We start from the raw sequence: 24,207 nt of genomic DNA on the forward strand, positions 1-24,207 counted from the left end.
TGTAATGACCGCCTCCCAGGTTCAAGTGATTCTCCTGCCTCAGCCTCCCAAGTAGCTGGGATTACAGGTGGCTGCCACCATGCCCAGCTAATTTTTGTATTTTTTGTAGAGACAGGGTTTCACCATGTTGGTCAGGCTGGTCTTGAACTCCTGATCTCAAGTGATCTCCCGCTTTGGTCTCCCAAAGTGTTGGGATTACAGGCATGAGTCACTGTGCCCAACCTCTGATCTTACACCTATTTCCTTCTAACTTATCGCTGGATGACTTGGAAAATGATAATCAGACCAATCAACATGGAAAAGATAGAGAGAGTAGGTTAGACTGGTTGATTGTTTTGTTATTCAAAAAGTAGGAAAATGAGGGTAGAGAACAGAATAATGAGTTTGTCTTTAAATCGATGGGAGTAAAAGTAAAAACAAAGCATACATACAAAAGCATACATAAGAAGTCATTGATTCCATACTTCCATATATTGCAATTTGGGCAACCAGGTAAAAAGTTGGAAGGTTTTTATCTAAGAAAGCTGAATAAACTATTTGGGAAGACTTCTAAGGCAGCCACTATGAGTTTTAGAACCCAAATCAAAGATCTCTGCACTCTACCATGAAGAGAGCCTATGGAGTAACAGTCAGCTCTTCAGAAAGTTGTATCACCAGATAACAGGTCTCGTCCTTAAAATACACATCTAGGACTTTTATTGTCTCATTATTAAATAAAAATGCATAACCAAGGATTGTTACATAATTAAGGATCAGAAATGCTTAAGCAATATGTAAGAGAAAGAACAAAATAAACAATAATGACACAGGAAGAAACAAAAAATTCAGAGGACAAAAGAGAAATATGATCTCTTAAACGCAGATAGATCAGCAAAGATACAATATCCATAAAACAGTAACAGAATGCCATGAAAAAGAATCAAGAAGAGAGTTCTCAGAAACTAAATATATGGTTACCAAAATAAAGAATATTCTGTAGAAGTATTTGGAAGTTAAGATTGAAGAAACCTCTCCACAAAAAGGAGAACAGTAACAGACTGACTGAAAATGAGACAAGGTGGATCAATTACTTAGGTTCAAAATCCAAATAGGATTACTAGAAAGATAATATATTCATTATTATTTATTGACCATCTATTATATGCTGAGCATCGTTCTAGGTAGTAAGTATATCTCAATAGACAGAACAACAGTAAAAAATCTTTCACCTCATGAAACTTACATTCTAGCTGGGGGAGATAGAATATAAAAAATTAAGTATGTTTTGAATTAAACTGTCTCTCTGCAAAATTCCTTAGTCGAAGTCCTAACCCCTAGTGCCTTAGAAGGTGACTATATTTACAGACAGGGTCTATAAAGAAGTAATTAAGTTAAAAGTAGTTCATTAAAGTGGGCCCTAATGGGATATGACTGGGATCCTTCAAGAAGAGGACATTTGGTCACAGAATTACAGGGGAGGACCATATAAAGCAGACACAGGGAGAAGACAGCCATCTACCAGCCATGAAGAAAATCTCAGACGAAACAAATCTTGCTGATGTCTCCATCTCAAACTTCTGGCGTCCAAAACTGTGATAAAATAAACTTCTAGGCCAGGTGCGGTGGCTCACGCCTGTAATCCTACAGGCGTGATTACACTTTGGAAGGCCGAGGCAGGTGAATCACCTGAGGTCAGGAGTTCGAGACCAGCCTGGACAACATGGCGAAACCAGCCTGGACAACATGGCGAAACCAGCCAGGTGTGGTAGTGGACGACTGTGATCCCACCTACTTGGGAGGATGAGATAGGAGAATCACTTGAAACCAGGAGGCAGAGGTTACAGTGAGCCGAGATCGTAACACTTCACTCCAGCCTGGGTGAAAGAGCGAGACTCCATCTCAAAAAGAAAAAAAAAAAAGAAAAGAAAAGAAAAAAATAAATAAAATATAAAATAAACTTCTATTGTTTAAGCCACACAGTCTGTAGTATTTTGCTCTGGCAACTCTAGCAAACTAATATAAATATATACACACATACATAAACATACACATATACAAAGACAAACCTATACACATATACATACATACACACATATATGTACGGGTTTGCACATATTTTTTACTTAGTATGCAATTTAGTGATAGATAACTATGAAGAAAATAAAAGCAGAATAAAAGAATTAGGAGTGCTTGGATGAGAGGAATTACAATTTTAAATGGGACAGTTAGAACAGATTGCCATTTTAGAAAGTGACATTTGAACAAAGTTCTGAGGAGGTAAGGGAGTGAGCCAAGCAGGTATCTGAGAGAAGAGCTTTCGATATCAAAGGAATAGCCAGTGAAAAGACCTTCAGGCATGTTCGCGGAAAGAGGACGTCAGTGTGGCTGGAGCAAGCTGAGCCAGGTGGTAATCTGAGATGAGATTACAGAGTTAAGAGGAGGGGATGGAGAGGGTCTGGATGAAAACTGTCAAAACTTCACCTTTATAATGAAGAAAAAACACCTACACTCAGATCCATCATTGTTAAATTTTTGAATTTCAAGAACAAAGAGGTGGTGTTTAATGCCTCCAAAGAGAAAAACAGGTCACCTATTAAGAGCCCAGGAATCAGACTGGTATCAGTGGAGAAATACATTCCAAATCCTAGGAAAAAGCAATTTAAAGTGAATCCTATTTGCAGCCAACTCATAAAATAAATATGTAGCAACAATACAGAAACTTGCAGATATCTGATGACTCGGAAATTTTAATTCTAGCAAAATGAGGAGATAAAGCAAGAAAGAGGAGAAATGTAATTCAGAAAAGAGTGGATGCAACACAGAAGAGCAGTGAAGGGAGTGGAGCCTCGGAGTAAGAGCTGTGTGGGAGTCTGGAAAAAGAGGGAGCTCTCCATAAGGAAGGGAGAAGGGAGAGAAGAAAAAGAGATGAAATGACTGAAAACTGAGAAAAACTTGAAGATGTAGTATACATAATTGGGAGGGAAAGGGAGAGATCAATTTTCTCATCTATTTGATTCTAGAAAAAATGTTTCAGTAGTATTCTGCTCATGAGATCGAACCAAGAGAGAAGGAATTTTAATTCTAACATATTATTCCATTATGCAGTGTACAATATTTACAGAATTAAACAATATACACCATATATGGGTCTTTTCAATGTTCAGAATTACTGCAAAGACCAATCTTAGTAACGTTACAGAATAGAGTTTAAGGTCTCAGAAGGAATATGATCAACCATGACAATATGAAAGCACAGCTGTAAGATACTGGGAAGTAGAAGGGAGGGAGAAATGGAAGGCAGGGTGGGTGTGTAAGTGTTCTTATTTTATAAAAAGAAAAGCCAAAAGATATTTGCCTCTAATTATTACTTTTTAAAGAATAAAGATAAATAAAAAAAGATAATAAAGGTGTGATGTGTATTTAAGAGAACTTTCCCCCACTAATAGAATAAGAAATGTAGGTCTAAGTGTACGGTACTAAGTTTCAGAGCCGACAGGGAGAAACTGAGTACAGCATGAGATTGCAGGGTGCAGGGTAGTGTGAGGAGGGAAGGGTGGTATAAGTGACATAAATCCTTGCAATAGCACAGTAGTTAATGTCTAATTTTTTGATAATTTTAGAAAATGAATAAACATTATTTAGAGATTTGGGGGTGACCTGAAAAATGAATTAGGAACAGAAATCATCAGAAGTAATTGCCTCTGAGGAGTCAGACTGGAGGAAGAGAAGAAGGAGTTGCAGGAGAACATTCCTTTTCACTAGGAGCTCATTTGTAGTTTAATTTTTTACCCATCTGATGTATTTCTGTAATACAAATTAAAGTGGAGATTTGACAAAAGAATAAATATCAGAGCTTTTGCCATGGAGGTCACTTATATGTTTTTTTGAGATGGAGTCTCGCTCTTGTTGCCAAGGCTGGAGTGCAGTGGTGCGATCTTGGCTCACTGCAACCTCCGCCTCTCCAGTTCAAGCGATTCTCCTGCCTCAGCCTCCTGAGTAGCTGGGATTACAGGCACCTGCCACCACGCCAGGCTAATTTTTGTACTTTTAGTAGAGATGGGGTTTCACCATGTTGGCCAGGCTGGTCTCAAACTTCTGACCTCAGGTGATCTGCCTGCCTTGGCCTCCCAAAGTGCTGGGACTACAGGCGTGAGCCATCACACCTGGCCAGTTATATGTATTTTTAAAAATTCTGACTGGTAAGGGATAATCTCTCTAGAAAAGGTATTCCCTGAGGTTCCAGATAACTAAAATTTTATGGTATCCAGGACTTCTATACCTCTCATGTATTCATTTATTGATTAAAGAGATCTTTTGGGGGTTCCTACCACTGAGGGTCTTCTCACACTTTGGTGCTTGTTGTTAGTCTCTAAAAAAACTTTTTATGTGTTTCTTCTCCTTATGATTCACTGCCCTCTAAATATTCCCCATGCAAACAAAAATGGCTCCTATCTAGATGCTGGAGATGTGAACTGCTAAAGGGATAATAAATATCCTGTGGTAGGAAGAATGATAACCCTTCAACGATAACCACATCCTAATCCCCAAAACCTGTAAGCAAGCCATTTTACATGGCAAAAGGCTATGTGCAGATGTGACTAAATTAAGGATCCCAAAATGGGGAGAATATCCTGGATTATCCGAGTGGGCCCGATGTCATCACAAAGGTCCTTATCATTGAAAGAGGGAGGCAGAGAGTTGGTGAAGATGTGACTACGGAAGCCCAGGTTGAACTGACAGGATTGCTGGCCTAGGGCAAAGAGCCCAGGTATGTGGGCTGCTTCTGAAGGCTGGAAAAGGTAAGCAAACAGATTTTCCCTGAGCACCTCCAGGAGGAGCGCATCTCTGCCAGCACCTTGATATTAGTCCCGCATGGCTCATTTTGGACTTCTGACCTCCAGAAGCACAAAGGTAACAAATCTGTGCTATTTTAAGCCACTAAATTTGTGGTAAATTGTTACAGCAGCAATAGGAAACAAGTAATACACATCTAATGATGGCGTTGTTTTCTTTTTTTTGTTTTTACAGCAACACACTAAGGCAAAGGCCAATTTGCTAAGTGAAGTTGTAACTACACTCATTGTGGATCATTTTCTACTAACTATAGCAATACGTATAAGACTTTCTTTAAAAATGTTAGATTATTAAAAGGGTATAACCACTATGGAAAACAATATGACAGCTCCTCAAAAACTTGAAAATAAAGTTATTATGTGCTCCAGCAATTCCACGTCTGGGTATATTCCCAAAACAAATGAAAGCAGGGTCTTAAAGAGATATTTGCACCCATGTTCAAAGCAGCATTATTCACAATGGCCAAAAGAGAGAAGCAGCCCAAGTATCCATCAGTGGATTAACTGCCAAGCAAAATGTGTAGATAGATACATAGATATGATGAAATATTATTCAGCATTAAGAAGGAAGAAAACTCTGACAGATGCTATAACATGGGTTAACCCTGAGAACATTATGCTAAGTGAAATAAGCCAGTCACAATAAATAAATATCACATGATTCCACTTACATGAGGTATCTACAATAGTCAAATTCATAGAGACAGAAAGTAGAATGGTGGTTGCCAGGGGCTAAGAAGTGAAGGGAATGAAGAGTTAGTGCTTAATGGATATCGACTTTCAGTTTTGAAAGATGAAAACAGTTCTGGAGATTGGTAGTACGACAATGTGAATGCACTTAACACTATTGAACTGTACACTCAAAAATGGTTAAGACAGCACATTTTATGTTATGTATTTTACAACAATTAAAAATAAAGAAATAAACAATAAAAATGTTAGATTATTGTGGATATAGGCAGTATTTGAATTCAGATATTTCCAACCTCCCATTAAAATGACTATTTTGGTCTTAGTTCCACAATTAGCAACGCCGATGCTTAATCAAGTAAGTATGATTCTTTCTCATTAAAGCTATACAAAAGTACATAGAAGCCTCATAATTTACAAACAATATGTTCCTGGCTTAACGCAAATTTAAATTGATTTCTATAATGTTGCCAATGTTGACTGATTCTTCTGCTTAGCTTTCATTTCGACATTCATAATTTATCTTTCTAAAATTAGGTTGGTATAACTTAACTGCCCGCATTATTTTCTAAGTGAGAAAATTGTATGTGGTAACACAAAGGCTTTTTAAAACAAATTGGGTTAATCTCAAAACCATAAGGCAAATGTTAGGGATTCCTGTCAAATGGTCTTACTGTTTTGCTACTGCTGCTTGCTGTGTAAATATTATTTTAATCCTTTTGCTTTCAGTAGGCATGTATCTTAAAACTATCAGAAATTTGTATTCAAAGATAAAGGAAGGCAGGCAATCTGGAAAAACTCACTCCCAGGATTTATAGCTAAGATTTTTCTACTCTGAGAATTATCTTATGCCATAGATCGGGGTCCCCAATCCCTGGGCCTCCAGACAAATCCCAGTCTGTGACCTATTAGGAACCCAGCTGCACCGCAGGAGGTGAGTGGTGGGTGAGCGGGAATCACCACCTGAGCTCCGGAATCCAACTAATGCCGGATGATCTGAGGTGGAACAGTTTAATCCTGAAACCACCTCCCTGTTCCTCCGCCCCAGAGCCATACATGCCATTTTTCTCATGAACTGAACCAGACCATGTTGTGGCCTCCCACTGCTTTTGCAGAAAGTATAAAACTATCTCTATAATTACAATTTATCATTACACACTATAGTTTCTGTTAAGGCAAGAACATACAACAACTTTATAATCAGACAAATTCAATGATTTAAAAAGCAATATTTCTGGTCTTCGTTTTCCAATCAAAATTAAAAGATGTATTTTACAATATACTAAGCAAAAATTAACACACTCCTAAAATGTAAGTACCTTAAATATACAGGGCCCTGTCCACTAAAATAATGTCTGGGATAAATCATCTGCTTCCATAACAATTTACACACATTTTGAAGTAGTGTACAAGAAACAAGTAATTATTATCACAAGAAACAAGTACAAGAAACAGGTTTCATCCAAACCATAAACAGAGGACTGTATATGTATTTTTACAACAGTTAGATGGTAGGATGTGAGAAGGGCTGTTTGGGGGAGAAAAATGATTCACTCAAAACAAAAGAAAGAATTGCTTAATAGGTCTTAACAAGCCCACTAACAAATTTTAAATTCTGGAGGTGGCAAAACATTTAGAAACTAGAAAGACTTGAATAATACTAATAAACTCTGGCAAAGCTGTGGTACTGACCACATAAAAAGACAAGTCAGGATTAGAGAAAAAAGAAGAAAAAAAAAAAGGTTAGGTTTGGGATCTGGTAAAAGGCAAAAGGGTTCTCTATGCTTGTGTAAATGTCTTTAGCATGCAAGTTATTATTTTTTTTTAAATAAAAGGAAGGAAAACTAAACAGCCAGCCAAGCAACATCCATTTTTGCATAATAGTATAGTATCCTCTATTAACCTCTCTAAATGTGCCATGGCCCCTCGGCTCCTCAATGATCCTGTATCATGGTTTAACAAGATCCTGAGTAATGTCATATTATTCACTCATGCTAACCACTAACTATAATGCATGAAATTATTACAAACCAAGCTGTATTAAGACTGGTATTATTCATCATTGAATTCTAATGATAACAGTAAACTTTCTAATCATATTTAAGTAGAAGTCAGAAAAATGTCATGACTAACAACAGTAGAAGCAAAAGCATTATTTGATCAGATTAAGTAGAATGCTAACCTAGTACTCTAAAATGGAAACTAGTAAACATTATCTTGGGTTTTCCATATTCTTTAATATAAAATGCCCAATTATAATGCAGAACTGGAGAAGTACTTTTTTAAAAATTGACAGATCATAATTGTAGATAATCTGAGGCATATGTGTTATTTTCATACATGTTTACAATGTAGAATGATCAAATCAGGGTAATTAGGAAATCTATCACCACAAACATTTATCTTTTCTTCATCTTGGGAGCTTACAATTATTCTCTTCTAGCTACTTTGAAATATACATTAAATTATTGTTAACTACAATTTCCTTACTGTACTATCAAATCCTAGAATTTATACCTTCTACCTAACTGTATTTTTGTACCCATTAACCAACTTCTCTTTATTGGAGGAAGTACTTATAAAGGAAGCAGAATTGTGACATAATATAATCCCTCTATCATTACTCTGAAACACACATATTCCCTTCAGAAGTCTCCTACAAAAGTGCTGATCAGGTTTAAACTCTACTTGAAATATGAGGTAAGATTCTCTCTCGCAACCCTGCTGTAGGAAACAAAGGTGATCTTGATTAATTTTATAGCATATAATACAATGGTCTGCTGCACAATGAAGGTAAGAAAAAAAGAAAAAAGGATATAGTAGAAAATGATTTTACCCCAAGTACTACTAAAAGAGAAAGGAAGATGGCCTCCTTGCCACGGAATGTATACCAGATAACCTGTTACTATATGGCAGATATCAGGTATATAACTTTCCCCAAATCTTCCCTTGTCTTTCAGTGTATCGTGGAACAGGCTGAAATGCACTTTGTGTTTGAACCACCTAGTTAATGAAGCTGCTGAAAACAAAACAATACACAGTTTTTAAAAAGAAACCATTAAATAGAATATAATGTTAAACTTCCCTCATTTGTGAACAGAAACTCCTCAATAGATTTTTGACAATTCACAGAATACACTCAAGTGCCACTTCAGGTCTATCTCTTATACTCTGTTGTGAATCCAAAAAGCTCTGCAACCTACAGGTTTTTAAAAATTAAGTTGTGCGGCCGGGTGCGGTGACTCACGCCTGTAATCCCAGCACTTTGGGAGGCCAAAGGGGGTGGATCACTTGAGGTCAGGAGTTCAAGACCAGCCTGGCCAACATGGTGGAATCTCATCTCTACCAAAAATATGAGAAATTAGCTGAGTGTGGTGGCGTGTGCCTGTAACCCCAGCTACTCGGGAGGCTGAGGCAGGAGAATCACTTGAACCCAGGAGGCGGAGGTTGCAGTGAGCCGAGATCGTGCCACGGCACTCCAGCCTAGGTGATAGAGACTCTGTCTCAAAAAAAAAAAAAAAAAGTTGTGGCAGATTCATTTGTGTTAAAAATCTGACTTAAACCCATGTAAGGCTATTTATGGCCAAGACTTATCTCATGTGGTATAACTATTCATACGTCTTGCTGAAAAAATATTAATATGTTTGATTATGGAGTATTGTTCCAGACGCTCCTGTGGAAAGGAGGTTAGACCATGTACTAAGTATGTACTATATTACTTCTTTAAAATCCAAACAAATTCTGAATTCTGAAACACATCTGCCATTAAATAAGATTTTTGGCTTGTATTTTAGATCCAAATGAATTATACTGTAAAACTATATACAATATCTTCTGTAAATATGCATGTATGAAAAAACTAGTTAGTATGATAAAACTAGTTAACCACATAGTTATCCAGTTAAAGCTTAATTCTAATTACTTGTTGCAAGTAAATCATTTAAACGTTAACTTTTAAAAGCATCAGGTAGGCACATCTACGAATAAGTCGTCTATATGCAGGAGTCCACCAGCGTTTTCTAAGGAAAACTGGATTGTTTTGTGTTCTCAATACTCCAAGGATTCCTCCTTTCACTCCCTCAAAAAATGTTTTGATCTGCGTGTCTGTATTTTAAAGAAACTGTAAAATCAATAATAAACTCATTTTTTTAAGGCATTCATTTTGTCTTTCCCAAAGTTTAATGATTTGCCTTTCACTGAAGTTCTCCATCCTTGAAAGGTCTGCTTAGAGGAAAATAGAGAATCATGCCTCAAGAGCCTTTTAAGAAACTGGCTTAAAACAAGGTGAGAATGTGTTGCTTCTCTAGCACAAGACAGACCACCTTTACATTCCCAGACTAATCTACATAGGCTTCTAACTAAAGGAGAGTAAGAAAGGAAGATAAAAGAAAAATTATTCCTTGACTGAAACACCTTAAAGAAAAACATGTATTATCTTAATTATAGCATAATTTCAATGACCTTGAAAAACTAAAACAAAACAAAACAAAACCCAAAATGTCTTGAAACACAGTTATCAGTTCCAAAGGAGAGTGTTTCAAAACGTAACTAAAATTTAAACCACGATGCAGGATGTCCTATTTTTTCCCTTGGTAAATATCTGAGTTTCAAACAGAGAATGTTATTTTTATAAATAGCTATTAAAACATACTAACACATTTTTAAAAATATAAATTCCCTTTCTAGGATCTATTCTTTTGGTGCTTGATTAGAAAATTTGGCATTCTGATGGGAGGGTCAGTGTTAATTAGATCACTGTATTCAACTGTTTTCTGCATTTAAAAAGGGCTGAGCCAAAAATGCAGAAAAGAACAATCAGCACAGCAACAGTGCCATCTTTTGACCGAAACAAGAGTGATTTTCCCTCTTTCATTAATTCTTCACGACTTATCACCAGGAGATAAACAAATTCCTTTTATGTCATCGCTGTAACAAGTTTGAAGTCACAATCACTGTCTTGCCTACAGTTTCTGGTACAGAAGTAAAAGAATCATACATGTCTGTGCTCCTGAAAAATTAAGATTATAGCCCCCAAATACTATGATTAATATATTTATTCCTCATCTTTATTCATGTCCCTTCCTTCGCCATTAGAGTATCAAGGCAATAGTACCATTCCATTGGAAGCAAATATAAGTAAAGGATGCCACAATATTAGCAAGCTTTGCCTTCTCAGAAATCTAGCATTATACATTTTTTAAAACCAAGTCAGATTGTAGGAATTTTAAAAATTTAAAATAAGCATAGGAACATAAATCCTGCAATTGGTCCATCGTAACCATTTAATATTCAATTAATATTTCAGAAAGCCAATGAGACTACCTTATAAAGCTATTTGCAACATATGTAGAAAAGAAAAACAGTTATATAATTAATAATGTGAAAAATGTAGGAAAACTACAGACAGTCTTTTTATTTCACTGCCCAAATGACAGTTTAAGTCCAAAACTGAAAAGGTGAGATGCTTCCAGAGAACACTGGACACATTGTACATACTCCTCTGTGAGGAAATTGTTATATTTTCTTTAAACTAGAATAGAGCAGTAAGGAAAAAAAAGAAGAAGAAGAAACCGTGTCCTTTGCAGCAACATGGATGCAGCTGGAAACCACTATCCTAAATGAATTAATGTAGGGACAGAAAACCAAGTATCACATGTTCTCAATTATAAATGGGAGCTAAACATTGTGTACTCATAGGCATAAAAATGGCAGTAATAGACACTGGGAACTACTAGAAAAGAGAGGACAGAAGGGGGGTAAGGGTGGAAAAACTATTTGATGCTATGCTCCCTACCTGGATGATAGGATCAATCAAATCCCAAACCTCAGCATCACGCAACACATCCGTGTAACAAACCTGCATATGTACCCCCTGAATCTAAAATACAAGAAATTATTTAAAAAAAAATAAGTAAACAAAATAGAAAGAATCTACCTGAATAAAAGAGAACAGAATGTGGATTTGGTCCAGAAATCAAACAAGATGCTGACTCCTATGTTAACTGAGTGTAGGACACGTGATCGGCTTAATTAATAACATTAACCTTATGTTTACCTGGTGCTCTAGTTAAAGAGCGCTTCACAGACAGAGTTTTAAAAAACCTTATGAGGTGAGATGTACAAGGTATATAGTCTGACCAGATTTATCAAATCGAGGGTCACAAAGATTCTGATTTGCCTGAAGTGACACAGCTAATAAATGCAGCACGAAGACTGCCACTCAAATCTAGGACCGCAAACTTCATCACTGCTATGTGCCCTGAAGCAAATATTACGACTGCTAAAATAAGTTTGGAATTTGGGGCAATAAGACATAGGACACCACATGCATTCATTCTATCGTCCCAATTGTCTCAAATACCCATTGAAGGTAAAAAATAACTATATACCTCCAGGCACTTTTAACATCAAGAAAGTAGAATTAATAGGTCTTAAGCAATGACCTGAGAATCTGAGCTACCAGTCCTTTCATAGAGCATACAACCTCCACCTATTAAAGTGCTGCTGTACAGCATTATGATGAGGTGATTGAAAGCACACACTTCACACTGAGACATAATTTGAAACTTTTCATCACAGATTGGCATTTAAATGATAGTTGTGTTCAATTTTAACATATTAGACTCAATGTAGAAACTCAATCTTGGTAGTTATTCCAAATAACTTGGTAATTCATTTAACAATACTTTGTTTGTACAACTCTAAAAGGTAGATAAAAATACTGTTTTCCTCAGAAGCTTGACTCAGCAAGAAAATAAGTAGACAAACAGCCTGTACTAAAAAGCCTATTTTCAGCCTTCATTTACCTGATTCTGCCATTAATCCTCAATTTCATGAAACTTTCTTCTGATCTGGCTTCCTGGATGCTATTTTTCCTTTGTTCATCTTCTATTTCTCTGAAGTCCCCCTTTAGCCTCCGCCTCCCCATCTGCCTTTCCTCTTTTTCCTGTCCCTTAAATATCAGTCTGCCCTAGAACTTTATCCTTCATTTCCTTTTTTAACCTGACATTAAATGTTTTATATGTTACCTTATTCAATCTTTCAATTAAGTTCTGAGGCATGAATTATTATTCTTACTTTGCAAACGAGAAAACTAAGGCAAGACAATTATTTGTACAAAATTTCTCAGGAAATGTCCAAACCAGGATTAAAATCCAGGCAATCTAGTTCTATAACTCATACTTTTAATGGCAGTTATCCCCTCCCATTCATTATGTAAGGGCTTTGTCAACTACTTGATTATTGTAAAATCTTTCAAATTGACTTTCTTGCTTAAGGGTTTGGTTATTTTCGGGCTGGGCACGGTGGCTCATGCCTGTAATCCCAGCCCAGGTGGGTGGATCACGGGGCCAGGAGTTCAAGACCATCCTGGCTAACACGGTGAAACCCCATCTCTACTAAAAATACAAAAAAATTAGCTGGGCGTGATGGCAGGTGCCTGTAGCCCCAGCTACTTGGGAGGCTGAGGCAGGAGAGTGGCGTGAACCCGGGAGGCGGAGCTTGCAGTGAGCCCAGATCATGCCATTGCTCTCCAGCCTGGTCCAGAGAGCAAGACTCCACCTAAAAAAAAAAAAAAAAAAAAAAAAAAAAAAAAAAAAAAAAGAGTTTGGTTATTCTCTTTGCATCTTCCAGCATTACCTGATCAAGGAATTTCCAACTTGTAGCAGACACCTCTATTCTTCAGCGTCTGTTCTCATTTCCTTCCGTAGTAATGGGATTTTTAATTGGGTACAGCCAAGACTAATTTCCTAAACTGCCTTGTAATAACCACAATCATGTGACTAAGTCTGGCCCATGAGACGTGAGTGGAAGTAATGTTGAATCATGCTTTTTCTCCTTCCTACTAGTTGCAATGCAGATTAAACAGCAAGAACTGGGATAGTCACCCTGGATTGTGAGGCTGAAGATTGGGCCTGGATCCCTGAGGATTCTGGAGTCTGGTCATCTACTGATTACCTAGACAACCCTGGGAAGCCTCCTCAGACTCTTATTTATTTAAGTTCCTATTATTTTGAGTATCTTTCTCTCTCTGTTATATTAGAAGAAAAACTGTCTTAACTAATACTGAATTTGCTACCACGTGGAGTTGTAGCAGAATCTAAGTATAGAACTGCCTCAATAAACAGGCAATAGAGGGCAAGGTCACGGAAACTACAGGTTAGAAAGCCAGTATGATGGCTAGATTAATTTAGGTTCAACTTGGCTGAACCATGATATTCAGATATTTGGTCTAGTATTATTCTGGGTGTGTCTGTGAGGGTGTTTTTAGATGAGAGTAATATTTGAATTGTTAGACTGAGTAAAGCAGATGGCCCTCCATAATGTGGGTGAGCTTTATACAGTCAACTGAAGAACTGAAGAGAACAAAAGACTGACCTCCCTGGAACAAGATGGAATTCTCCAGCAGATGGCCTGTGCACTTGACCTGCCATGTTGACTCTTCCCTGGGTCTCCAGGCTCTAGCGCATCCAGCAAATTTGGGACTTAGCCTTCATAGCTGTATAAGCCAATTCCTTAAATCTCCCTCTCTCTCTCTCTCTCTCTCTCTCTCTCTCTCTCTCTCTCTCTCTCTCTCGATAGAAAGACAGACAGACAGTGGTCCCATGAGATTATAATTTCCTTTTAACTAGGTGAATGAGCTTGTATTCACTTAGAAAAAAAGTGAGTAAAAATGGTCTCTTCACCTAGACCCACTTCAGAGCTCAGTCTTTGAAACTTTTTCGTTGATTCTCCATGGAATGTCTCCCTATTCTGTTTTTCCCAAGCAATAAATTTTTAGCTGCTTGAAAACAGGGTTTGTGTTGCATTCATTCTGTATTTTTTACATACAGCACAACTGGAAACTATATTCTTAAAATATATTCTTAAAATATTAAATAAATTAATGGGCTGGGTGCAGTGGCTCACGCCAGTAATCCCAGCACTTTGGGAGGCTGAGTTGGGTGGATCACCTGAGGTCAGGAGTTCGAGACCAGCCTGACCAACATGGTGAAACCCGATCTCTACTAAATGCAAAAAATTAGCCAGGCATTGTGGTGGGCGCCTATAATCTCAGCTACTTCGGAGGCTGAGGCAGGATAATCGCTAGAAACCAGGAGGCCACCGCCTCAGTGAGCAGTGAGTTGAGATTGTGCCATTGCACTCCAGCCTGGGCAACAGAGTGAGACTCCGTCTCAAAAACATAAAATAAAAAGGCCAGGTGCAGTGGCTCACACCTGTAATCCCAGCACTTTGGGAGGCCAAGGTAGATGGATTACGAGGTCAAGAGATCAAAACCATCCTGGCCAAAACGTGAAACCCCGTCTCTACTAAAAGTAAAAAAATCAACTGGGCATGGTGGTGCGCGCGTGTAGTCCCAGCTACTCAGTAGGCTGAGGCAGGAGAATCGCTTGTACTTGAAAGGTGGAGGTTGCAGTGAGACAAGATTGCGCCACTGCACTCCAGCCTGGCAACAGAGCAAGACTCCGCCTCAAAATAAAATAAAATAAAACAAAAAAATAAAAACAAATAAATAAATAAACGCTACCTTAATTAAGAGGCAGGTCAGGAAGAGAATTTTCAGTGTAAAACAAAGAAATATATTTAACTGAAACTAACACACAGAAATTCTGAATAGAGTTCTGCACATGTATCACAGTATAATAATAAAAAAAAGTAAATGTGGTAAAATGTAAAACAGTTGATGAATCTCCATAAAGAGCACACAGGAGCTCCTTGTACTATTCATTCTTACATTTTTTTCTAAGTTTAAAATTATATCAAAATAAAAATTTTACCAAAAAATATTCTGAGTAGAGAATAGTTGAAGCAACCTCTAACTTTTATGTTATAGAACAAATGGAAAAGATAGAGGCCAGAGGCTTTATCTAAAAACAAACAAACAAACAAACAAAAAAACGGAAAGAAAAAAAGCTTTTGCTAACAAGTAATGTATAAAAATGAGAAAAGTTTTTCTTCTTGCCAACTGGGTCTTAAATAATAAATTCCTACAGAACGTAAAACAGCCTGTTAATGAAGGCAGCTACTTAGCAATTGTGGTCTCATTTCTGATTGAGTAGAACAGTTTGGTAACCTTTTTTAAGTAAACTTGACCTTATGGAACATGGCCACTGTTTTAAAATTGAGATATGTTGTCCCAAAAATGCCATTAAGACATTTAAAAATGTCAGTTGTCCCTTACACTGCCTTTCTAGTAACAAAAGGGAAACCTAACGGAGTTTGGGAGAGTGGGGCAGGAGACAGCAGATAGTCTGATTTAAAGAAAATAAATCTAGTTAAAAAAAAAAATTAGCCAGGCATGGTGGCTCACACCTATAATTCCAGCCCTTTCAGAGGCCAAGGCAAGAGGATTACTTGAGTACAGGAGTTTGAGACCAGCCCGGGCAACAGAGAGAGACCCCTGTTTCTACAAAAAATAAAAAATTAACCAGGTGTGGTGGCGCATGCTGTGGTCCCAGCTACTCAAAAGGCTGAGATAGGAGGATCACTTGGGTCCAGGAGGTCAAGGCTGCATGATCACCCCACTGCACTCCAGCCTGGACAACAGAGTAAGACTCCATCTCAAAACAAACAACAACAAAAACAAAACAACAACAAAACATGTATATGCCTAATTTGATATAGCAATAGAAATATTTTAATTAGGCCAGGCACAGTGACTCATCCCTGTAATCCCAGAACTTTGGGAGGCCAAGGCAGGCGGATCGCTTGAGCCCAGGAGTTTGAGACCAGCCTGAGCAACGTGCCAAACCTCATTTCTACAAAAAAATACAATTAGCTGGTGTATACCTTTTGTTCAAGCTACTCGGGAGGCTGAGGTGGGAGGACTGCTTGAGCGTGGGAGGTGGAGGTTGCAGTGAGCTAAGATTGTGCCAGTGCACTGCAGCCTGGGTGACAGGGTAAGATCCTGTCTCAAGAAAAAAAAAATAATAATAATTTTTTTATTTGCTACAAAATAATTTAACAAATGGTAAAACCACATCTTTAACCATTTCTTTTCTTCCCTGAAGCACTTTGGGAATTTTTTCTTCATTTACTTTTCCATTTCTTTTTTTTTAATACTACATTGTTGACTTCTAGTATTCCTTTCCAATATTTCTATTTTTGTTCCTTTTCAGCAGTTCCCATTTCTTTCATTTTTCCACTGCCTGTTTCTCATCATTTCACCCTGTTTCTATCAGTTTACTATTTCTGCTGGCAAACAGCAGTCTGGGCAAGAAAGCAAATTAAAAAAACAAACAAACAAACAAACAAACAAAAAAAACCCCAACCACTATTATACACTACGACCAAAGAAAACATTCAGGTGAAAAGCTGAAGCTCATGTACAATCTATCAGATAGATGCAGATTTAAAATTAGGTTTCATGGCACTATAAGAATCCAAAACACAGACATTTCTAGGTTGATAGTTCTAATGCCATCGTCAGTTTTGAAAGTATTATTTTACAAGCCTTGAGGGTAGCCTTCACTGCGCTCACAGTAAGTAATCAAATTTCTAGATACCACACTGTTTATTATCAAAAGAGTTGTGTGAATTCAAGATAAAGAAACATGACCAAGCTTGCTGTTTTCAGAGATACCATACCCAGCGGCTATTCTTTTGTCAGCCTAAGAAACAAAAACAGTGCTGATAATTATCTTCTTTCCACTGACAGTAAGCTTTCACCTTGAAGAAGCAATGTTTCTTATAAAGTACTAATACAACAGAGTAATGACATTAGACACTTTTGAAATAGATTATAAATGACACATTTTAACATACTTATTATTGGTTTCCACTTGGAGACTTCACGTTTAGTACCTCTTCTTAACAGTTCATTACCTCATTAATATGAGTATGGAACGGTAGGGATTAAAACTGCTCCACTAAATTAAATATAAGGATCTCATTTTGTGTTGCTTAGGTGAGCCAAGAGTGACAACAAACCCACAGCAGGCCTGCCTAACTTCAAGGTAGGGTCTCTGTCCTATTAACCATTGCCTCTTAACTCACACAAATGAAAAAAAAGAAAAGCCTTCAAGAAAACCACCAGAATTGACCTGATTTTGTTCCATGGCAAATGTGCTTATGAATGGAGATTGTTTATAGTTGATTTTAATGATTTAAAAGGGTTTATTCAAACCGTGTGTGTGTGTGTGTGTGTGTGTGTGTGTGTGTGTGTGTGAAGAAGAAACTTTCTTCAAGTGAAATTCTACATGCTTAACCGGAAAAAAAGATACCCTGCCTCTAGTTGGATTTGGTGTGCCAGACTAAGGAGCTCCCCTCTTCATCCCTATCTATTCCTTCAAGACAGCTCCCGAAGCGATTCTACAGAAACCCTATGTCTTTACAGTGCTGAGTTTGAATGCCAATGTCCTAAATAAATCTTTGGAGGAAAAAATGACCATCATTTCCTAAAGAAAAAAGTCATTTGACTCCTGCAGTAGCCAGACTAAAAAAGAAATAAAAGCCTACGAAGTTTACTAAAGGCATTTTAGTGACTCCATTTAGGTCAATGGCATGGTAAGTTCAAATTCCTGTAGTGAGTAGCAGAATGAGGCCAAATGCCAGGAAAACCTTGCTGATAGAAGAAGAAAGAGTCACAGGGACTCTTAATGGATAGGCTGGATCGTGGTTTTTCAGCCCAAGGTCCAATCCTTTGGATCATAAAAGTCATTGTTCCTACAGAAAGAAGATTCGGGGGAGGCAAAAAGAACACAGAGCACCAAGAGATAAGTAAGAATGCTCAAGCAACAAAATAGCCTTTTCCCAAAATAGCCAGGTCATCCTCTGCTGCACGCAATGGTCACTCTTTAGAAATCTTGAAAAGTCAGTTCAAATTTTTTAAACTAGAAGAATTTATGTGCTCCCATGTTTCAAATGCTTTAATATACTTATACTTATTTGCTCAGTTTTGTTTTGTTAAATATCCATTAAAAGTTTTTCAAATTATTAAGAAAAATGATGTTAAACTCTTAACATCAGTCATATTTTACAAATTGAATAAACTATGGTGAGTTAATGAAATGTTTAAAGTATCATCTTATTTTGAAGACTGCTTTCTTCTAACATTAATCCACTGATAATCATCGCTCACCTGGAAAAATTCCATAACTTCCCAATTATTTATTCCCAATAGCTTTCTTCTCTCTCTGTTTGTTCTCTTGTGTCTACCCTCTACGTGTAATAATCTTTCTAAAATAAATGTAATTATGTAATTTCATTATTAGAAATACTTCAGTAGCTCTCCACTGTATATATAACAGTTGTGGTAAACTATGGAATAAGTTATCCCCTCATCCTCTTAATCATGTTTTCATGCCAAGCATGTAAGAGGCAAGGCTCTTACTTTTTGTCTAATAGCTGCTGGGAAGAGTTGATTAAGCCCCCAGATTTAGATGTGGGACTGGACTAAAAAGCTTGCAACTGGGACTCAGGTCCAAATCATGCCACTCAATTCAGCTTCATCACAGAGACCTGGTTGGGGTTCAGGAGTGAGCTAACATAAAAGATCAAATTGTCAAATCTGATTCACACAGACCAGAAACCTTACCTACTATCAAGCTTTACTATTTAATAATAATTTTAAGTATACAGGCAATCAAGTGGCACAAGAGAAGCAGAGAAAGGTCTGGGACAGCTGATATAGCTCCCCAGGTCTTGCTTTCAGTATTGGGTATGAATTTTTAATTCAGAATAGATGAATTTTCTAAATCATGTTCACAGATCGCTTCACACAATGGGGAGCATTCAGGTTATGTCACAACACACCTTATGCAGTTGATACATGGTATCTCCAGGAAGGAAGCCATGCCCCATAAATCTATATAGATGCTAGTTTGTGTTTACCATAGGCAATCCTAACCAGGAACATGCTGCTCAAAGCATGCCATAAATAAGAACTATCCTCTTAGCAAAACTCATTAGTCTATTTACCAAGGAAGCCAATTATCTACATGTTTATGAGAAGATTTAACTGAGTCACCTGCCTTCTTTCTTTCCTTAGGAGTGTCCCCCTGGAAATCAAAACAGAAATGGATCACAGGCCAGCTGCTATAACTCCTTCCCAAAGAGTTATCAAGCTCTTGCCTGGAACTTTAAAAAGCTGATCTTTTAATCTCCATTAGGATACAGTTTTGTACTATTTCTTTCATTAACCAGATTGTGTAAGGAAAGAAGAGTTTTAGGTATTCCTAACTACCTCAATAAATGAATACATAAATGAAGGAATGGCATGTTTTCAAAGACTATTGAATAATTGAAATGTTCACGATAAATTAAGTGGAAAAAGATATCAACTGTATGTCACTATGATTCCTATTATTCTACATACTATATGCAGCCAAAGGTAATAAATAAATCAATAAATATATATGTATCTTAGCTCCAGTATATTATACTCTATTGTATATTATTATACAATAGTATAATAATATTGTATATTAGACAAATCTCTTTAGTTTAAATATTTACCTGCTGCTTATTTTGTACTCCATCCTTAACAAGAACAAAGTTAGGCATCCTTCCCTCTATTCCCTTAGCATCCTAACTGTTCTATTATTATAGGTCTTAACCACATTTTATGATAATTGGCCTGAGGACCTTGAGAACAAGAATCATTTCCATATTTTAAAATCTGCAATGCTTAGCTAAGTTCCCAGTATAAAGTAGATAATGTTAGGCCGGGCATGGTGGGTCATGCCTGTAATCCCAGCACTTTGGGAGGCTGAGGCAGGTGGATGGGAGTTTGAGACCAGCCAGGCCAACATGGTGAAACCCCGTCTCTGCTAAAAATACAAAAAGTAGCCAAGTATGGTGGCACATGCCTGTAATCCCAGCTACTCGAGAGGCTGAGGCATAAGAATTGCCTGAACCCAGGAGGCGGAGGTTGCAGTGAGCTGAGATCATGCCACTGCACTCCAGCCTGGGTAACAGAATGAGACTCTCTCTCAAAAATAAATAAATAAATAAATATTAAAAAGTAGATAATGTTAAATAAATTAATAAATGCTGATAACATCTGATTTTCAAGATTGTATTCATATTGTCAATATATATTTGACACATATTTTTTATGAAAGAAAATATAGTAGTTACAAATTATAGCTTTGGATGGCCCCTCAGGCTTTTATAATTTCGTTGAATGTGTAATATTTTGATCAGTAAACTCTTGTTAAAAAGAAGTATGTTCTTTCCCCAAATAAACTGTGCATTTTAAATCTCATAACCTCTGACTACTGCCACCTAAACTTAAAGAAAAAAGAAATAAGATGAAGAATACAGAGGAGGTAGAACAGAAAGAGGAAGAGAATAATTAGTAGTAGTAGTTGCAGTAGTTGTTAATAGTAGTTTGCTTTTGTTTTCTGGATTCCAAACATATGACTAAGCATATGATGACAGTATGCAACATGAACTGAATTATTCAAACGTTAAAAAGAAAACATATACATAGCTGAAGCAGTGGTGGAAATTTTCCATTCTGAGAGCCCCATATATTCAAATATTATTTTTCCAATATAAACATATCAATTTTTTGGTCACTGTGTTGATGAATGATGAAGGCCATGCTGCACAGTCACTAGGTATTCTCTATCTTAGCTCCAGTGCATCAGAGAATAGATGTTAGTGTTTTTGTTTTTTGTGTTTTTTTAATGTTTCTTTCAAAACACAATTCTTGCTGTCAGAGTACCACCTTTTAAGGATTGTTATCTGGATGATTTATGCAAATTTTCAAAACGTTACCGAATAATCTAAGCTTCCTTTTTCAATGAGCTCACAAATTGGATTTTACTTGTCAAGTAGTGAGAAAAGAAAACCAGAAGGGGTCAGTATTTTAAATGTAATTGATTTTCTCCTAGGAAACAAATGACATGATACATTACTACAATAAGTTACCTACATTTTTGTTATAAATCATATTCTTCAGTTAGTGCTTTCTCACCCAAAAATCATGTAAACTTCTCTTATACAAATATCATAGTCACTTTTTAGAAAGACTACATATATTTCATTTTTAGTATATTTTCCCACTTTATTTTTCTTGATACAAAGAATTTGATTAAATAGTATGAACACACATAGCATGTAACAGGAATGACCGGCTCAAAAATTATTTTGAGAAATGATAATAAAGGTATACTTTTAAGTGATATTCCATTAATAGAACTGGCTTATGTTTAATTATTCCTTTTATCCTTGCCCCTCATTCTCATCTCCTGAAAATAGCTTTGGGACAGATGTGTGAGGAAATCTGATATAACTTTTATCTTTATGTTCTGTAAATTCAATAGAAAATTCTAATTTTTCTATCTCTATATGGATAAATCAAAGAGTCTTTAAGTATACAAAGAACTCATATTGTTTTGAGATCTTTCTCCTGTCACCATTGTGCCTTCCAGTAAGTTTTTCATTGTAAAAAACAAAAAACAAGTTAGATTACTATTTTTATCATTATACATACTTCTATATGTATATTAATTTAAAAAAATTTAAGGAGCATTACATATCTACTAACAGTTTTTTTTAAAAAAATTAACATCAGTGCTGGGCACAGTGGCTCGTGCTTATGGCCTCAGCACTTGGGAGGCCAAAGAATCAGGATCACTTGGGGTCAGGAGCTTGAGACCAGCCTGGGGAATATAGTGAGACCCTGTCTCTAGAAAAAAATTTAAAAATTAGCCAAGTGTGGTAGCATGCCTCTGCAGTATCAGCTACTCAGGAGGCTTAGGTGGGAGGATCACATGAGCCCAGTAGATTGAGGCTGCAGTGAGTTATGATCGTACCACTGCTGCACTTCAGTCTGGCAGACAGAGCAAGACCCTCTCTCTAAAATATTTTTTTAAATAAAAATAAAAAATAAAGAAATTAACATCAAAAAACTTCTATCAAATAAGACATTAATTTTCATTTATTTTTCATAAAAATGTACCAAATGTACCAGATTAATATCGAATTGTAGAGTATATGATTATAGGACACTGTCTTTCCAAAACCTGAAATTCTGAACACTGTGCAGACTGCTTATGTAACATAAATATAAATAATTTCTGGTAAAGTGACAGCATGACTTCACACAGTCATAAAGGGCATAAATACCTTTTTTAAAATTGAAAAATAATAATTGTGAATATTTATGGGATATAATGTGATACCTTGGTCTATGTACACATTGTAGAAAGATTCAATCTGGTTAATTAGCATATCTATCACCTCACCAACTTATCATTCTTTTGTGATAAGCACATTACAGATCTATTCTTTTAGCAATTTTGAAATATACATCAACTGTGGTCACCATGCAGCATGATAGATCATTATAACTTATTCCTTCTAACTCTCAGACTTTGATCAACGTCTTACCTTTCCCCATCCTTCTCTTCACCCTCAGCCTCCAGTAACCACCTTTATATGCTATTTCTATGAGATCAACTCTTAAGATTCCACATGGAAGAGAGATCATATGGCATCTATCTTTCCATTCCTGGCTTATTTCACTTAGCATAATGTCCTACTGTCCCACCTATGTTGTAGTAAACGACAGAATGTCCTTGTTTTTAAAGGCTGTATAAGTTCTCATGTGTATAAAGTACCTTTGAGCACTGTATCTGTCAACAGACGATGTACATACAAGTCTAGCCTTTGGCAAAACAATACAATCAGAAAGTTTCCCTTATTTACCTCTTGCCTATCTTTTCCACTCCTTTTCTCACTTCTGAGTGCCATCTTCTGTCCACAGTATGAGGCCAGACAATATTTGTTTACCTACATTCCAATTGCTCTTTGCAAATGAAAATAAGGATCTGTAATCAATCCTTCATATGAATGAAACTCATACACATCGATGTATTTACTCTCTTGCATGCTTGCATTTTAAAACCTTTTATCTCATATTGTGGAATAAAAGGGTTGCCTTTTGTTAACAAAAGGTAATGCAATAACTATCTGAGGAAAGATTGGAAGACAAGCAGGAGGAAATTCTAGGTAAGTGATATAGTGATAAAACAGAGCTATTCCTGATGATAAAATTACTATTGTCTTTTTTTTTTTTTTTTTCTTTTTCATTTTTTGACGTCAAGGGCAGGAGATAAAAGAGAGATTATGTCTGGTATTATCATTTTTTTTTCCTTTATCTTGTTAACCCCAAGACTTGTAGATGTCAGGAATCCGATCATTTTCTCTGCATATAGCTTGGATATCTTGCTCTCTCCCCTTTGTTATCATAATCACATAGCCAAGGGACTTGGAATTCTGGCTGCTTCAAGTTATTGCAAAACCTCTCAGGCAGACCAGGAAGCAGAGGCAGGGAATGTAGAGCAGCTGCTGAAGGAAAAGAATGGGAGATGGCTGGTGCGGCAGTCTTTCCCAGTCTCATATGATTACATGAAAACCTACATTGAATGTGATCTCAGCTTTGTGCCCTGCCAATTTGCTACTAAAGTGATGTGCTACTAAAACCATTCCTTTAGGGAAGTAAGATGATGGAAGAGAGGAGTGGCCACTACAGAAGAGCCTTCGTTGCTGGGACATAAGAAGATGCCCATCTGGGGTTCATGCATGTGAATGATTTTTTGCAATGATGATTGAAATGCTAAATGATATTAAGAAAAATTTATTAAACGATAAAAAAATTAAATTACATCTGTAGCCATGTTTTGGCTATGTAAAAGCAATACTAATCAAAATAAATTATGGGAATTGCTTTACA

The 24,207-nt window shown here is 36.7% G+C and overlaps 1 protein-coding gene across 5 annotated transcripts in view; it reads right to left on the minus strand.

The window, feature by feature from the left end:
• The window catches only part of NSUN3 (NOP2/Sun RNA methyltransferase 3), a 71,788-nt gene that overhangs the window by 12,223 nt on the left and 35,358 nt on the right, over window positions 1-24,207 (minus strand). The window contains exon 7 of one of the 5 annotated variants that reach the window (XM_077994058.1): window positions 12,420-13,082. The exons of the other annotated variants lie outside the window; for them this stretch is intronic. Within the exon in view, the coding sequence (XP_077850184.1) occupies window positions 12,920-13,082 (163 nt within the window). The 3' untranslated portion in view covers window positions 12,420-12,919. Of the gene's footprint in view, window positions 1-12,419; window positions 13,083-24,207 lie in introns of those variants that run through there. 5 annotated transcript variants of the gene reach the window in all.

Source organism: Macaca mulatta, chromosome 2 (assembly GCF_049350105.2).
Source record: "Macaca mulatta isolate MMU2019108-1 chromosome 2, T2T-MMU8v2.0, whole genome shotgun sequence".
Classification (NCBI taxonomy): domain Eukaryota; kingdom Metazoa; phylum Chordata; class Mammalia; order Primates; family Cercopithecidae; genus Macaca; species Macaca mulatta.